Source organism: Eubalaena glacialis, chromosome 11 (assembly GCF_028564815.1).
Source record: "Eubalaena glacialis isolate mEubGla1 chromosome 11, mEubGla1.1.hap2.+ XY, whole genome shotgun sequence".
Classification (NCBI taxonomy): domain Eukaryota; kingdom Metazoa; phylum Chordata; class Mammalia; order Artiodactyla; family Balaenidae; genus Eubalaena; species Eubalaena glacialis.
Genome location: NC_083726.1, coordinates 47,942,384 through 47,961,671, shown reverse-complemented (window position 1 = coordinate 47,961,671; position 19,288 = coordinate 47,942,384). Strand labels below are relative to the sequence as shown.

At 38.5% G+C, this 19,288-nt stretch overlaps 1 protein-coding gene across 2 annotated transcripts in view; it reads right to left on the bottom strand.

Moving 5' to 3' along the window:
* Nucleotides 1-19,288, bottom strand: part of PTPRB (protein tyrosine phosphatase receptor type B) — a 113,314-nt gene that overhangs the window by 43,909 nt on the left and 50,117 nt on the right. For both annotated transcript variants that reach the window (XM_061206321.1, XM_061206322.1), the window contains 6 exons: nt 12,528-12,794; nt 8,538-8,801; nt 4,602-4,865; nt 3,806-4,069; nt 2,747-3,010; nt 327-596 (listed from right to left, as the gene is read on the bottom strand). In XM_061206321.1, coding sequence (XP_061062304.1) covers nt 327-596; nt 2,747-3,010; nt 3,806-4,069; nt 4,602-4,865; nt 8,538-8,801; nt 12,528-12,794 — 1,593 coding nt within the window. The remainder of the gene's footprint in view (nt 1-326; nt 597-2,746; nt 3,011-3,805; nt 4,070-4,601; nt 4,866-8,537; nt 8,802-12,527; nt 12,795-19,288) is intronic.

The window sequence follows — 19,288 nt, the reverse complement described above, 5'->3', positions numbered from 1 at the left end:
ATAAAACCTATTTTCAGATTCTGATCTCCAGAACTATAAGATAATAAATCTGTGTTGTTTGAAGCTGCAAGGTTTGTGGCAATTTATTACAGCAAAAATAAGAAATGAATAGAGCCAATTCTGATGCAAAATCTGAATTGGAGTGTGGTGGGCTGAAAGCTGTGTGAATAGGCCGACTGGCGGAAGTGGCAAATCACGGTGAATGTCTCTGCTGTGTCAAGAAATATATATCATCTCCCAGTGTTGCTTCATCCCTTTGGCCCTACAGTTCTTAAGGAATAGCAGACAGGGAGGTATTGTACGAAACAACAAGCTGTGCGAATTACCTGTTCGGCCTTCGGTTTGGGCTTCCTTGCTAAAAAGGCCTCCACTGACGGTTAGGATCTGTATCTTGTATTTCTTTCCTGGTATTAGGTCTTCAAATTTGTGCTGCTTAGTGGTGGCTGCCTCTGACGTGTTACTTAGGAGGATCCCATTTTCACTTAGAAGCAGGATATCATACCTTTCTGCCACGCCAACAGCTTTTTGCCAACTTACTATTAAGGAGTGACTACTGTATGCATTGTCGGCAGTTATTCCCTGGACGGACGCTGGGACTGCAAAGAAAAGAAAGGCCAGTTCCATCACTTAGGGTTAAGTAACCAAGTGAGAAGAACTTCCCTAAATCAACTGCAGATGGAAGATGATGCCTCATGGTTGCATCATTGACACTTTCCATGTGCCCTTAGGAGAAACTATTTCTTGGCCTGAATTATCTGTATAACTGCTTAGATTCTCTATTTTTTTTCTCTGATTTAGACGGGATCTTGAAGTCAAACAAGTAGAAAAATTAGTGGAAGTGACACTGATAAATATGCAGAGTGCATATGCATATCGATGTATCTAGAAAGTGGAAGAATGCTGAACAAATTTACATTCAATGAATACAGTTTGGATAACTGAATGGTGTCGCTTGTTTAGACTTTCATTCCCAAGATTAACTCAAGTCAAAGCTTCAAGCCTTGACCTAAGCAGTAGCATATAACAGTGTTTGTACTACAGCTCCTGATGTGAAAGGCCAGAAAGTATTATTTGTTAATAATATTTTATGTCCTAAGCTTATATTTTTTCTCATTCTACATAATATCTTTAAGAGATCTCATCTACTCCCATGGTTTGAATTGTTAGCCATGTGGTGATGACTGCCAAATTTAAACTCTCAGTTCAGATCGCTCTTCTATTTTTGCAAATGACATCCCTCTCTGGATGTTCCACAGACACCCCCCCAACCCTCAAGATGCCCAAATTGAACTGCTCATCTCCCTCCCACCACCTCCTTATTGCCCTTTGTTGGTCCAACTCTTGGTCCAAGTCAGAAACTTGTCACCCTCACATTTCTACATAATCAAACATGAGTCTTGTCATTCCTGTCTCCTAAATCTTACACCTCTTGGGTCTTTCCACTTCTCTCCTTCTCTTCCTCACTAGCCTAGGACACTATCATCTCTCACCCACAGTACTGCAAGTCTCTTGTTTCCTCACTTCCCACTGTTTCTAACTGTACACAGTGTCTGGCAGATTCTCATAGCATGCCATGCTGATGGCCCTTTAATGGCTATCCACAATTCTAAACACTTTAACAAGGCATACGAGGCCCTTTGAAATTAGGTCCTTCTACCTACTTGGCCACATGGCTCACATCGTTATTCTAGCATAAGTAGTGTATAGCTCCACAAATGTGCCATGCTTTCTCTCCCGTCCAGGCCTTTGCTTTTCTGCTGGAATCAGATCAACACATACTTCACCAGGATAATTTCTTAGTGTCTTTTTAAATGTTACCTCCTCCTGGAAGCCTTCCCTGACTCTTTTTGTTTGCTCCTATAGTATCCTGTCATTACTTTTATTTTAGCACTTATCATGCTATACTTTAGTTGCCTTTTACCTGACTCCTTCACTATAGTGTAAGCTTCTTTGGTCAGGGGCTCTATCTTGCTGCTGAATTCCCATTTTCTAACATAGTGCTTGACATATAGTTGGAGATATACGTATATGAAATAGAGACAGAGAAGGGCACAGTACAGAGGCCCATGCCCCACAACTAAATAAGTGGTCATGAGAATGGAAGACATCTAGTACATATTGTATCACAGTAGAGACAGCGTGACGCTTGGAGCCAGATAGACCTAGGTTTGAATTATAGCTCTAGGTCTTATTACATGTATCCTTGATAATGTTTTATAAACTTTCTAAGCCTTACTTTCCTCATCTATAAATTGAAGATAATGATCTCTACCTTGTAGTATGGCTAAAGATCATTTTAAATGCCTGGCATTTATAGTGGTGCTAATAGCTTATTTTTGTTTTGAAAGTACTATGTGAATAGTGATATTAATATAAATAAACAGATACATTATTAATTCATCACAAATGAAGTAGATGGCATAGGTGTGTTTTTCTTTAAAGAATTTTGAGAAAGGGGTAAAATTTTGAAACACGCAGAGTTAGAGAATCAGCTATTATATCCCTTAGCAAGTATAAAAATCTATTCACATTATTTGGTTTCTAATTACCTTTCATTTGTTTTTGAATCGCTCTATTCAGAAACAAAAATGCAAAGAAAAAAAATATGAGAAAGGCTCTTGAAACCACATTGAATTGTACGAACTTAGTGGTTTTGAATTTGGATATTTTCCATTTGTGAGTGGCCAAGCCCATCCATTGTCCCATTATGGAGAACTATTTGGCCCTTCTCCAGGGGGACCCTTACCTGTCCGCCCGAGCGCATCTACCTGGTTCTTCTGGGACCCGCTGACAGAGGCGATCACGATCCGGTACTGCTCCCCGGCCTCCAGCCTGTGGAACGTGTGCTCAGAGACAAGCTTGGGGACGGTCTGAGACTCAACCTTTTGATTTTGCCTGAACGCTGACACCGTGTAGGAATCCACGTCCCCCCCACCTGGAGTCCAGTTCACCGTCAGGCTATCTGTCGCCCCGTTGGGAGAAACGTGAATATTTTTGACAACACTAGGAACTAAAAAAGAAAATAAATTTAAAAACCATCACTTAGAGAATGAACTGTGGAAATTTTCAACTAAAAGTTTCGTGCTTCCTACCTCTTGGCGTCTACTGAAAAAATACATATGAAAAAAATTGCTATCAATCTACCATTTTTCTCTGACGTTTCTGCTTGAGCTGAAGTTGACGGGGGAAGTTTAGAGGGACATCAAGGCCAGTGAGTGGAAATGAAGAATGCCAGTTATATAGTGGGCGCTAATTAGATTGACTTGGTCCAAGTCTTGGTTTTCTCATTTACTAGTTGTGGGACTATAGGCAAACTGCTTAACCCCTGTAAGTTTCAGTTTCCTTATCCAAAAAACAGCAATGATACTAATAGCGACCAGCCCACGAAATTGTTAGGACTGAACAAAATGTACATATAAAGTACTTTGCTGTGTGTCTAGTTCACAGTAAACTCTTAATAAATGTTAACTATTATAGCAACACTCCTAATAGAGCTCCAAAGAAGGAATATCCAGCCAACCAATCAGGTTATTTATACTTAATCTGTATGCCTCACAGGCAACAGCTATTCATATCAATTCAATGCTATTTTTCAGAAAGCTTTTTTTTTTCTCCCGCTACATCATACTTTAGTTTTGTTAAACCAGCTTGGACAACATTATTGTCACTATCAAGATAACCTTCTCCCTTCTTGCCACCCCCCAACCCCTTAGCCCTTTGAATCCTCAACCAAAACGCCTGGCTACCCAACATGCTAAATACACCACACTATCTAGTCAGGTTCTAGAGCCAGATTTCCAATTACCTGTGAAGCCCTCAATGAAGGCTGACTGTTGAACATCTCCACTGATCGTCAAGACAAGAATTTTATACTGGCGCCCTGGTGTGAGGGAGGTGAATCGATACTCAGTTGCGGTATTGACAAGGTGAAAAGGAGGAAATACTTTCATATCGTTGAAAAGCAGTTGGATCTCATACTGGTCGACGTCCCCATCAGCTCGTGTCCATGTCACCTGAAGGCCCTCAGTGCTCCTGTTCTGCAATGTGAGATCCTTAACAGCCTCTGGGACTATGAGAAGACATGTCAGAAAAGTGACTGATCAGAGTTTACTACACAATAATTTATGAATCACATTCACAGAACTGGCAAACATCTCCCTTTCCCAAATAAACCACTTCAGCTACTTCATGCATAATTAAACAAGAAAAATTGGAAGCAACTATTAAAATTGTAATTTTTTTCCTGGCATAAATCTTATATGCTAAGTATTGGTAGAATATAATTATAAAATGAGTTTTGATCTCAATCATAGGATAAAACAAGACATCTAGAACTTTAAATGCCACAATGCAGGAGGACAGGGAAGAAAAATGAGAAATTTGGTGTTCCTGCTCCCCCACTATGCTTGCTTTTATCTGCCAATAAATATTCTGTAATTATAGGCCATGGCTTGGCTGAATGATGCTAGCTCCAACTGAGACTAACTGGGAATGTAATTTACTGATCAGTAAGTAGAGAAAATTCAAGGTTCAGATAAATTATTTACTCGATGATCTTCAAGTCCCAACCAACTACCAAATTTTGCAATCTTCCCACTTACTTGTTCTTCCATTCCCTTGTTCACTGGCTTCATATTGTCCACTTTTTGTAGTAACAGTGACACTGTACAACCGTCCAGGGACTAGCTTAACAAATATACACTCGTTTTCAGACTTGGGAATGCTTTTCGTCTGAATGAAGTTGTTTTTGTTTTTAATGGTGACTTCATAGTGATCAAAGTCTCCAGTGGCATGTACCCAGGATACCTTTAAATAGTCGCTCCTGGCCGAGTTGCTGATACTGACTCCCTGGACCTTGTCAGGCACTGCAAAAGAGAACACAAAACAGCTAGAGATTTAATGGTTCTGAGGGAGCAACTGATCACAGATGACAACACGGGACGATAAAGGAAAGTGAATAGATTTTTACTGTGTGCATTTAAAAGAAAAATCTTAGACCTTCAGATCACAAATTTCTGGAGGGGAAAGATTGTTACACTGTTTGGACTGATTAAATGGATCTTTTTACAGACCTGATGAATTAATTCTAATCCTGTTGTTAGCCTACACAAAGTGTCATGTACAAAATGGAGCATTAAACATAATAACTGATGATTAATATGAATAATGGCAATGATATTAATAATTCCAGCATACCTTGGTGACTCAAGATATGATAATAAGTTACCAAGAAGAGTATAAACAATCCAAAAGAAAAACGGAAGATGAGGAAACACATATGGTAATTAATATGTGAAAAGATGCTCAACATCATTGGTGATCAAGGAAATGCAAGTCAGGGCCATGGCACAATACCATTTTATATCCATTTGGTTGGCAAAATTTAAAAACTTGATAAAACCAAGTGTGAGAGAGGATGACCATCTACAGGAGATCAGATGAATGAAATGGTATATAAACACAGTGAAATACTATATAGCAGTCACAATTTTTCTTAACTCAAAACACAAAAATATGGATTTCACCCTTAATATCAAAACACAAAATATGGATGAATCTTATCAAGATAATACTAAGTGAAAAATCTTAGTCCCCAAAGATTACATACTGCATAAAAAATACCTTTTTTGTATTAAAACAACTAAAATTTTAAAAATATAATTTTAGGATTACATAAATAATAAAACTGCAGGATGAAAGGCAAGAGAGAAAAATAAGAGTCAAGATGATGGTTACTTTGGGATGGACCAGTGAGGTGTGAAATACATGATCTGATATAAATTATTATCAAGTCCCTAGCTTTTATTTTGGGTAGTGGTTTCTCAAGTACATATTAAATTACTAAAAATTATTAACTAAATGTCTAAATTTAATTAAATGCCATAAAACCAAATAGCAGTGGCAAAGTGGCAACTGATGCACAGGATCCTGAACCAAGAATTATGATTAATCCAACTTTGCGCACCTGACATTCCCCATAAACATATAAACAAATGAACAAACAAATCTGTGTACCCATGGGTTTTTTCTCAATTGATCAATCAATCAATCAGTGCTTGTTAACAGGAATACTGTAAAATAAGGCAATTCTGTATTTTGAGCATGATATTAAGGATATTCTATTTTTTCATTTGGGGCTGTATTTTAATTCAAAACTAGGCCCTAGATTCATTACTACTTGGCTATAACTGGATTTTATAAATATTAATGAGAAGGAGCATTGAAAAGAAGTATGAACTCATTCAGATCCAGGGCCCTAAATTTCTATCTTAATACTAACATGTTCTCTGGGTCGTGTAGTCTCTGCCTGTGTTTGGTTTATGTTAAGGGATTTCTGCTTTGACCACATGCCATGCCTATGTCCAAGTTTTCTCTTCTACTTTCTTCCAAAGCATGAAATGACCCAGAAATTTCAATATTTTGGTATCTAAGCTACATTTTTCATGAAGCTTCTTAACACCTACAAATTGCATTACTATCCTTTGTTGGCTTATGTGTGCTGGTTTTTGTATTGGAATATATCTCACCACAGGTATGGAGCAAGGGCAGGTGTGCTTGTTTTCAAGATATTTATCTGGAACCAATCAGAGTGTTGCTAGAATTTAATCATCACAGACTTGTACAGAAGAAATTCTGAAGTGACACTGTAAGTATGGGCTAAGAAAGGTCAATGATCCAGGCAATTTACTGAAGACAAAGCATGAAGAAAAACCAGGCTGAATACCATGCTAAGTCAGTAAGGGGCTTTCCAGGTGGAACTGGAGGCAATTTGTGGGACTTGCCTTGCTGTATGGTGAGATGGTGCGATACAGAATTAGAAATATTGACACTTTCACCCGAAATGTAGAAGGCATTGAGACAATCAGCCAAAATCAACAAGGCAACAACTCAGACACGACTCTGCAGTTAAACTGACTTGTCAGGGGCAGTGGTTTGCCTTGATTAGTCACGTGCCAAATCCAAGTTCATGTTGGTAAAGCATCAAAAGGGTGCTTTGAATAAAGGATCACTTTTCTTGCATTTAAAATCAATCCTAGCACAAGGCTGTGCAATATGAAGGTCATGTGGATAGGAAACATTCATGAATTGACACCAAGGGGAAGCAAGGGGCTAGTGGTTGGATGACATATCCTTTAATTTCTGGCAATTTTTAGGCTCCAAATTAATCAACAGAAGACACTGACATAAGGCATTTCTATTTGTAAATAGAAATCAGATCTCAGTCAGTATTGTGCTTATCGGCATACGTAATAATTTGAGGGTAGGGACTATCTCTTTATATCCCTGACTAGTGCTTTCAGGGAGAGCATGACGTAGTGGAAACAGCCCTGGAGCACAGTAGGGCTTGGCTACTGCTCAGCCGTGTGACCTTGGAGAAGCCACAGTGTCTCTCTGGGACTTTATCTCAAATGAGATGGGATTAGATCATTCTAAGGACACTTTCAATGCTAGCATGCTGTAACAATATAAATCAGTGGTTCTTAACTTTCTGAGGTCACAGAAACTATGAGAATCTGATAAAAGCCATTTTTCCAAAGAAATGCACATACCTGCCCTATCCCCAACAAGTTCACGGACAATTTGGGGGTTACTACTTTCCTAAAGTCTACCCACGAAGCACTGGGTGAAAACCCCTGATCTAGGTGATTTCTGATTATTCATTTACCAAACATTCATTACTCAGTGAATGACTCTGGAGCCTACTAGGCTCCAGACCCCGTGCTGGGGCATTGGATGATGTCAGTTGTCCCAGATTCTCATGGAAAAACTGACATTTTAAAATGCAAATATCAAATCATAGCTCAGCAGGAAAGATTTGATAAAATATTAATCTCACCTTAAGCAGAAATCTCAGATGTAAACCCCAGGAAGCATAAGTATATTGGGAAAATGGTAGTTGTCTAAACTTAGTTCTTTCCAGCACATCGAAGATCAGGCCTTCAAAGCCTTTGCTAAGATTTTGCTCTTAGTCCCAGAATTATAAAGGTTCACATTTTCACCTTGTGTGAAAAAGGATGAACAGTGGTCTTGACCAACAGACATTTCAGGAAGGATTTCAGGACAGAGAACTTAGTAGGCTCTGGAGTCATTCAGAACTGGGTTTAAATTCAGGATCTGAAGTGCACTCGCTGTTTAACAAGTTAAACAGTTGGACAAGTTACCCTGAACCTTGGTTCAGCACCTTATCAGAATCTGTAAAATGGGAATAGTAACAACAATTACCTCAATAAGGACTTTATAAGGATTAAATTAGTGAACATCCATAGAGCCAGGGTCTAGCAACCCTAAACAGAAATACCTGTTACTATATTTGAATATACTATGAATTCTAGCCACGAAAATGGTGTTCATCTTACTTTAAAGGTAACATCTGCTCACATAAGGAACTTCTTGGGTGAAAATATGAAGACTCCATAATAATGTTGTGATCTCAACGGTCTTTAATCCCGTCATTACAGAATTGCTGCAGATCTGTGATGCCCTGAACCACATAGCCGGCTGGTTCTTATAGAGCCTGTACCTCCTGAGATCCTCACCTGTCCGCTCTTGGCCGAAGGAATGATTTTCATACTTGCCACTCCTCGTAGTTATGGTCACATTGTAGAGGCAGCCGGGGGTGAGGGAGCTGAAGGAACATTCGCTGACAGACTTGGCAATCACGAGGGACTGAACCACTCTGCCATCGTGGGAGAGTGTCACCACGTAGTTATCCACGTCTCCAGGAGCCGGCAGCCAGGATATGCTGAGGTAGTCATTGCGACCAGAGTTGTTCACCCTTACTCCACTCACACTGGAAGGGACTGGGATTTAACAGGGGGGAGAAAATTTAAAAAGAAAGGCACAGTCAAAAGTCTGAGTCATCTATTGCGGTGGGCAAAAACAGTGTGGACTCAGGAGATCTGATTACCTATGAGGTCAAGGAAGGGTGACGATTTCACTGTGGCTTCTGGAAGCTGAGAGTTCTTACATCATAAGATTAACCAAGATAAAAATCCAAGTAAGTCTTTTGGATGCCTCATAAATACAAGGATGCTGCTACTGCATTTTTATGGTGTGGTTGTTTGTAAGGTATTTTAAGTGGAGGTTTTTTTTATGTGAATGTGTCAGGAAGTCCCCTATGTAGGAAAGGGAACAGACATTAACTATCTAAATGAAAGAGCTTGAACCAAACCCATCAATAAAGAAAGGTTTTTGAGGGAAAAGGTGAAGAGTGCAATAGCTTTTCTAAAAGTCTTAGACATTGGGATAGCTTCGACCTTCTTGTGATTAATTTATTTATTCCTGGGGAGTCTAATCATTTACACAGGTGAAGGGGTTGTATTTCCCTTCGCAAAGCATTTCCTGCCCTCTAGTGGTGAGAAATAAACCTAAACGCCTATCCTGGAAGCAATAAGTCTGGAGACCGGACTTGAGGGCAGAAAGACATGCTGTGGCAATAATGGCCTTTCTGATGTCCACCACAATTATATGCTTCTCTCAGTTGGGGTTTTAGCGTCACAAGCATTTACTGAGAACCAACTATTTTCCAAGTATGCAAAAATGGAAAAGATGTGGATGACTTTAAGGAGTTCCCTGGCTAGAAGTACAGTCTGCAAATTAATAATCATGGTATAGAATAATAGTTGTTCCATGTATTAGAAATAAATGCATAACAAATAGTACTGTCAGTAGTGAATATAAGAATAAAATATATAGTATATATGAACTGCACTACTGTTTTCATCATTGGTTGACTGACTTCAGCTATATATTTTCATATAATTGTCAATATCTGTACATCACATATAATGGACAGGATTTGGCTAGATGACCTCTGAGAATCCTTCTCATCTAATATGCTCTGATTTTGTGGTTTAATCCCCAAAGTCTTCTTTGCATTTACAAGCACTTATCCATCACCAAAATTATAAACATCACTCTACTAAATAATTCTGCTAATGCTGTTCCATGCATATGGACATTTCCCAGATATAACATTGAAATTTTAGCCATACTATTTATGTATTGATGTCTTCCTTTCTTTTTTTTTTCCTGTCCTTCTTTCATCCATCTAACCATCTGTATATCCCTTGGTTGCTCTCAGAATAACTATGCTTGTTTTTCAAAACTGCTGGGAATATTTGCAACTATTAACATTTTATTAGAAAAGATATAATTATTAAAAGTTTTACCAAAATAAATTCATGTTTAAAAAAACAGATATAATATTTATTTTTTTTTCTTTAGAATGAGCATTTTCTCAGGTTAGAATTAGATTTGTTAAGCACATCTGATATCTTCAATTTTAAATATTTTGCCACCTTATCTAAGCTGGGAGGGTTTATATATATGTTTCAACTCTGTGGAAATATAAGTGAATTATTTCAACCTTGACTAATACTTCAGTAATTTGAGTAGATGGTAATGATTATCTAGGTTTTAGCCATTGAATTTTTTTACAATCTACCATGTACAGAATTTACTAATTGAGGCACCTTTCAAAATCTCTAGTTATTGTGTTTCTATAGTAATATCCCGTTTTTCTCTTTTCTCATGATAATGTCTGCAACTCAATGTGTTTGAATAAAATAACTGATGTTTATATTTATTCATATCTTGTCCTCTCCTTAAGACTTTATTATCATTCTTCAAAGAATTTCTTGTCTCTTTTTTGCATACTTCTGTTATATAATGGTCAAATATTGATACCTCTGTTGCCATTAAAATATAGGTATAAAAATAATTACAAGTCCCACTTATCAAGTGATCTCAGATATCAAACTATTTTAGTATAGCACCATACGCTGGACAGCCCTTGTGGTATTTTAAGATGGCAATTAACCTGTGTGGCAGCATCTGACTACTTGCTCACAAAACCATTTCCTTTTCCTCTTGGAACCGCAGTTAGACTGTATTTCCCAGCCGCCCCTGCAGTTAGGTGTAGTCATACAACCGTGTTCCCATTAATGGAATGTGGGTGGAAGTGATGTGTTTACTTCCAGCTTTAGTAGTCTTCCTCCTCCCCATAACCTCCATTCTCTGAAGAAATGGAGAGACCTCTGAGGACCTAGAGGAAGGAAGAACCACAGATGGTAGGAGCCTGGGTCCCTTAATTACTGCTTAGAGAAGAACCAACCAATAGAGTTGTCCAGTCAGGAACACCCACATTGTACAGTTGTATAAGCAGGAAATAAGTCAGCCTAATCTGACTAATACAACTGCAACTCACTGGGAAATGGATGCAAGATCCTTTTCAACTCCTCTCCTCAACTTGTTATTTCTCCTTCCCCACTCTGATACCCAGTGTTGGGGTGACTTACTGGGGATGGAAGAGAAAATGAAGGCTTAGATAGATAAGTGAATGGCAGAGCTAGGACCAGAATCTAGGCCTCTTGATTCCCCAACTAAGTTTTTCAGTCCCTCACCCCCAATTATGTTACATTGATGGATGGTGCCAAGAACCATTAAAAGAGAAGAAGGAAGGTATCAGGAAGAACACAGGCAACAGTATCAGTTGCCACAGAATGACAGAAATGGGCAGACATCAGTGAATTTCTACCTAGACTATGAAATATATTTTCAATGACTTAGTTGCTCTTTTGGGAGAGTTAATGAAGTTAATGGTCCTTGGGTTCATTAAGCAGGTGAGATTCATGATTTTAGAAAAGGATATATCTATGGATACCTGACGCTGATACTCAGAATCTGAGCATTGGTAATATAGAGGGAGGAGACTGACATCCTACTTAACATAATCCTATGAAATTAAACAGGCAAAGTCACTGACCTGAATTCACTAATAATTAGTAAAGCTTCTATTGGATTTATTTAATTGTATATCTTTCTAAGAAACTGGAATATACATTTTATATTGTTTGTTTATGTTCTTTCTTTGTGTTGTGTAGAAAATTATATTCCTTTCTTTGGTGCTGCACCTCTGCCTGACACATATGACCATATGACATTTATCTGATTACTTAGCTCTCTGCCCTATTTGACTATGAGCTCTTTAAGGTCAAGGAACATTGTTTAGGTGGCGTACAGTATTAAGCACTGTTTAATGTTGCTTGTGAAAATATATGGGATTGGGTAATTTTATTAGCTTAACTTTTGACCATAGAAGTTGGAGATCATTTTTTTTTCTGTGTCTTGAAACCAAGAATATGAAAGAGAATGGAAGATACTTTTTTTAAAAAAGTTCATGACTTGTTTACCTTAATCAGACATAAATATTTCAAAGAAAATCGGCTAGATGAAGGAATAAGCTTAGGTAGCAGATGACTATCATGTCATCACAAAGGGTTTTCTAGGAGTTCTGACACATGTATTGGAGATTTTAGAAAATTTAGAATTCATTCTCTCCTACTCTCACCCATCATCCAATTTCCGTTCCTGGGAGATCAACATGTACTGTCTGGATAGCATTGAAACTTGGCTTTTAGGAAAATCAGAGTTGGGTCTGTCTTTAGGATGTTTTAAAACGCCTAGGATATACCCTGGAGGTTCCACGTGCTCAGATCGCCATAGGTCACAGACACTCTTCTTACCTGTCCTTCCCTCCATCACCACTTGTCGGGAAGAGATTCCTCCGCTTACTGTGGTTACCACCATGGAGTAAAGGCTGCCCGATTTGAGGGAGTGGAAGCTGTATCTGCTGGTGTCACTGGAGACACTTTCATTTTTGATGACCACGTTTTCATGGATCAGTAAGACTTGGTAGAAGTCTACGTCTCCCAGTGCTTGGGTCCAGTTAGTGAATAGACTGCTTGTTGTCCCTTGGTTGGCCACATGCAAGCCGGTCACTTGGGCAGGCACTAAAACAGAGTAGACAGGGAAGAAAAAACAGATGACACTTCGTCACCCTAAGGAAGTGTAACAAAAATGAGTAAAAAATGGAGACAGTCTTGAAAATGCTAAAAAAAAAAAAATATATATATTTTGATATAGACACTCAGCTTTATTTCATGTGAAATATGGAGAACTATTCCCCTACAGAGACTCTACCGTTCTGAAAAAGCTGCTTATATGGGAAATCAAAATTATTTCAGATCCAAGGATAAGATGATGCATGCCTATTAGGTAGTCTTGATTTTTAAATTTTAAATAATAAAAGGCTGCTATTTTTTTTTATTATATGATATCGCTTATATGTAAATTCTAAAAAATAATACAAACGAACTTATTTACCAACAGAAACAGACTCGCAGACATAGAAAGCAAACTTATGGTTACCAAAGGGGAAGGAGAGGGAGGGATAAATTAGGAGTATGGGATTGGCAGATACATAAAAGGCTGCTATTTTTGAAGATTGCTTACTTTTTTTTTTTTTTAACATCTTTATTGGAGTATAATTGCTTTACAATGGTGTGTTAGTTTCTGCTTTATAACAAAGTGAATCAGTTATACATATACATATTTTCCCATATCTCTTCCCTCTTGCGTCTCCCTCCCTCCCACTCTCCCTATCCCACCCCTCTAGGTGGTCACAAACCACCGAGCTGATCTCCCTGTGCTATGCAGCTGCTTCCCACTAGCTATCTATTTTACGTTTGGTAGTGTATATATGTCCATGCCACTCTCTCACTTTGTCACAGCTTACCCTTCCCCCTCCCCATATCCTCAAGTCCACGCTCTAGTAGGTCTGTGTCTTTATTCCCGTCTTACCCCTAGGTTCTTCATGACCTTTTTTTTTTTTTTCTTAGATTCCATATATATGTGTTAGCATACGGTATTTGTTTTTCTCTTTCTGACTTACTTCACTCTGTATGACAGACTCTAGGTCCATCCACCTCATTACAAATAACTATTTCGTTTCTTTTTATGGCTGAGTAATATTCCATTGTATATATGTGCCACATCTTCTTTATCCATTCATCCGATGATGGACACTTAGGTTGCTTCCATGTCCTGGCTATTGTAAATAGAGCTGCAATGAACATTTTGGTACATGACTCTTCTTGAATTATGGTTTTCTCAGGGTATATGCCCAGTAGTGGGATTGCTGGGTCGTATGGTAGTTCTATTTTTAGTTTTTTAAGGAACCTCCATACTGTTCTCCATAGTGGCTGTATCAATTTACATTCCCACCAACAGTGCCAGAGTGTTCCCTTTTCTCCACACCCTCTCCAGCATTTATTGTTTCTAGATTTTTTGATGATGGCCATTCTGACCGGTGTGAGATGATACCTCATTGTAGTTTTGATTTGCATTTCTCTAATGATTAATGAGGTTGAGCATTCTTTCATGTGTTTGTTGGCGATCTGTATATTGAAGATTGCTTACTTAATGTTATTTTATCTGTCGCTACCCCGTGAGAACTCAAAGCCACATGATCTACTGGAGCTGATGGTTGTTATGGGGTGGTATTGGGAAATCCCTTTAACCTGATGATTAGATTGTAGTCTAGGAAACTGGTAATTCTTTATTGGCACATTCTCAAGAGGACTATTCTTATCATACATGAAAATGCTACAATACTATATGTTATAGTATTATATAATAATAATAATGATAATGATAACAACTGATTGCCTGTTATGTGCCAGTTATGGACTCTATGCTTTATAGATGTTATATCATTGGATACTCATTCAAAACTCTATAGAGTTGATTTTTTTAATTCCCTTCACAGAGGAGGAAACCAAGGATCATAATGTAAGTAACTTAGCCTATACAACAGTGCTAACAAATTGTCATTCTGGTGTCCAAAGCCTGATTTGTCTCACCTGTGAGCCTGTGCCCTTTACCTAATTAACAGCTACTGTGATTTTTAACCTGTCCATTGACAAATCTTTTACACAGATCTTGAAGTTGGCACTTGATCAACATACATCTCCTTTGTGCCTCTTCCCAGAATTATGATAATCAAAGGGATTGGAACCTTGCACAACCCTTCTCAGAAATCACTGACTTTTGGATTTAGGTACAAACATACTTATTAAAATACATGACTGTACATGGATCAAAAGATTCAATTCCAATTCTAACTTTCATATGGAAAGCAAAGGAATTAATATGCCAAAACAGTTTTGAAAAAGAAGAATAAAGTTGGAGGACTAACATCATCTGATTTCAAAACTTCTAGAAAGCTACAGTAATGAAGACAGTGTGATACTGGCAAAAAAGTAGACACATAGACTGATGGAACAGACTTGAAGGTCCAGAAATAGACCAAACACATATATATAGTCAATTGATTTTTTTTTTATAGAGATGCAAGGGCAATTCAGTGGAGAAAGGAGAGTCTTTTCAACAAATAGGACTGGAATTATTAGGTGTGCATAAGCAAAGAAATAAACTTTGCCCCATATCTCACACATATACAAAAATTAACTCAAAATTGATTATACACCTAAATTTACAACCTAAAACTATGAAGCTTCTAGGAGAAAATTTTGGTGACCTTGTGTTAGACAAAGGTTTCTTAGGTATGACACCAAAAGCATGATTCATGAAAGAAAAAAACTGGTAAATTGACATCAAAATTAAAAACTTATGTTCTGCAAGATATACTAATAAATTAATGAAAAGACAAACCAGGGGAGGAGATCAAGATGGTGGAGTAAGAGGACAGGATGCTCACCTCCCTGTCATCAAAAATACATCTACATGTGGAGTAATTATCACTGAAAACTAATTGGAAACTGGCAAAAAGACTCCTGTACAACCAAGACTGTAAGAAAGATATACACATAATAGGGTAGGAAGGGAACAGAAGTGATTGGGTCAGGACCTGTGCCCCTCAGAGGGGACTCAGAGGACAAGGGAGATGACATTGGTGGACACTCAACCTGGGGAGTGAGCAAGTTAAACCAAGTTTGGGCATCTCAGTCCTGGTGTCCTACATGAGGAGACAAGCCCCCTTAGCTGGTTGGAGAACTTCTGGGACAAAGAGAAGAGCTGAGGAAGTCTGGACTCCATTCATGAGGGGCACACACATGCTGGCTAACCCCCAAGGCAGAGCAGAGAAAGGTCTGCTCTAGTGGCTGCCGAGTTCCCCATGACCGCCTGGCACACGTACCAGCCCAAGCCAAGCAAACATTCCGACCCCACTCACTTCATGCCACAATGTGGCACTGGATCTGGGGCAGCCACGGCTGGGGAAGAAACTTGACTGTGGGACCCAGAGGTGACCCGGAGCAGCTCCACCCCAGGGTGGAGGCTGGGTGGGGCAGCACATCTATCCTTGGTGCTTACTCAAGCAGTGCCTCAGACTGCCCAGATCTCTGACGGGGTGGCCACTCCACCACAGCTAACCTCCGGATACATGTAGAGCTCACATGGGTCCCACCTGCCCTGTGGAGCATTTCCGCAACAGGGTGGGGGCAGCGGATGCAGGCAGTAGTGATCAGCTGGGAGAGACAAAGGGGACCTGCACCAGAGGCTGCATCTGAGTGGAGCCATAGACACCTACACGGGCAGCGCATTGGAACTCTGTCTGCACACAGGCCCCACTTGCTTCAGCACTCCCCTCTCTGGGGTAAAGACCCTGGTGCTGAGATGGGAAAAACACACACTTAAGTGAACAAAGTCAGCTCGAGCCTGATCCTCAGGGTTTCTGCCCAGCAACTTGGGATCAGACCCCACCCCTGACAGGGCAATGATGGCCACTGAACAGAGAGGAAGTCCCACCTCACACCTGGCACCAGCTCTAGCCCCTCCACCTCCAGCCCAACCTCTACCAAGGTGACAGCTGCCATCTATCACCCTAAAACAACACCCTGAAGAAAGATGTAACTTGCATTCATGTCAAATCCACCTCTTGCACCAAAGACACTGGGCGAACACAGCCTGTATAGGGATGCTCCCACATAAGAACACCCCTTTAAGACCACAATAGGTAACTGTTTCATCTAAATTCATAGAGGCAGAGAAAGTTAAGCAAAATGAAAAAGCAGAGGAACTACTCTCAATTGAAAGAGCAAACAAAACTCCCTAAAACAATAAATAATGAAACGGAAATAAACAATTTACCAGGTAAAGAATTAAAAACATTGGTAATAAAAATGTTAACTGAATTAGGGAAAAGAATTTATCTAAACAGTGAACATTTTAACAAGGAACCAGAAGATATAAAAAAGATCCAATCAGAAATGAATAACTCAATAGCTGAATTAAAAAAAAGTACTAGAAGGAATGAAGAGCAGACTAAGTGGTACATAGGTGATCTGGAAGATAGAATAATGTAAATCACCCAATCAGAACAGCAAAAAGAAAAACAAATTTTAAAAAGTGAAAGCAATTTAAGAGATCTCTTGGGATAACATTAAGTGTACCAACATTTGCATTATAGGGATCCCAGAGGAGAAGAGAGAGAGAAGAGGACTGAAAATGTATTTGATGAAATTATGGCTGAAAACTTCCCAAACTTGAAGAAGGAAACAGATATCCAGGTTCAGGAAGTGCAGGGGTTCCCAAACAAGATGAACCCAAGTAGAGCCACACCACATATCATAATTAAAATGGCAAAAGCTAAAGAGAGAATTCTAAAGGCAACAAGAGAAAAACAAAGACTCATATACAGGGGAATCCCCATAAGGCTATCAGCTGATTTCTCTGCAGAAATATTCCAGGCCAGAAGGGAGTGGCATGATATATTCAAGTGCTGAAAGGGAAAAACCTGCAACCTAGGATACTCCACCCAGCAAGATTATCATTTAGAATAGAAGTAGAGATAAAGAACTTCTCAGACAAGTAAAAACTAAGAGTTCATCCATACTAAATCTACCCTAAAAGAAATGTTGAAGGGTCTTCTCTAAATAGAAAAGAAGTAAGAATCTAAACAAAAGGGAAAATCTCACTAGGAAAGGTAAATATATAATAAGGATGGAGGATCAACTACTTAAGTAAGCCAGTACATACATTAAAAGACAAAAAATTGTAAAAACAACTATAATAACACTATACAGTTAAGGGATAAGTGGAAGATGTAAAATATGGCATCAAAACACAAAATGTGGGGGAGGAGAGTAAAAAATGTAGGTCTTTTAGAATGTGTTTGAACTTAAATGACTACCAGTTTAAAACAAGTAGATATAATTGTAGGTCAGCATATGTGAATCCCATGATAACCACAAATCAAAAAGGATAAAATATCTAGGAATAAACTTAACCAAGGAGGTGAAGTATAAACTCTGAAAACTATAAAAACATTGATGAAGTAAACTGAAGACGATACAAAGAATTGGAAAGACATTCCGTGCTCTTGGATTGGAAGAATTACTATTGTTAAAATGGTCATACTACCCAAAGTAATCTATAGATTTAATGCAATCCTTATCAAAATACCCATGTCATTTTTCACAGAACTAGAACAAATAATCCTAAAATTCACATGGAATCACAAAAGACCGTGAATTGTCAAAGCAATCTTGAGAAAAAAGAACAAAGCTGGAATTACCATATGCCCAGACTTCAGATTATACTACAAAGCTACAGTAATCAAAACAGTATGATACTGACACAAAAACAGACACATACATCAATGGAACAGGATAGAGAGCCCGGAAATAAACCCACACACCTATGGTTATTTAATCTATGGCAAAGGAGGCAAGAATACACATTGGAGAAAAGACAGTCTTTTTAGCAAGTGGTGCTGGGAAAACTGGACAGCTACATGTACAACAATGAGATTAGAACATTTCTTCACACCATATACAAAAATAAACTCAAAATTGATTAAAGACCCAAATGTAAGACTGGAAATCATAAAACTCCTAGAAGAGAACATAGGCAGAACACTCTTTGACATAAATTGTAGCAATATTTTTTTGGATTTGTCTCCTAATGCAAAAGAAATAAAAGCAAAAATAAACAAATGAGACCTAATTAAACTTAAAAGCTTTTGCACAGCGAGGGAAATCATTGACAAAAAGACAAACCTATAGAATGGGAAAAGATATTTGCAAACGATATGACTGACAAGGGGTAAATATCCAAAATATATAAACAGCTCGTATAACTCAGTATAAAAAAACAAACAACCTAATCACAAAATGGGCAGAATACCTGAATTTTTTCCAAAGAAGACATACAGGGGGCTAACAGGCACATGAAAAGAGTCTCAACATTGTTAATTATTAGAGAAATGCAAATCAAAACCACAATGAGCTATCACCTCACAGCTGTCAGAATGGCTATCATCAAAAAGTCTACAAATAACAAATATCGGGAGGATGGAAAGAAAAGGGAACCCTCATGCACTGTTGGTGGGAATGTGAATTGGTGCAGCCACTATGGAAAACAGTATGGAGGTTCCTCAAAAAACTAAAAATAGAACTCCCATATGATCCAGTAATTCCACTCC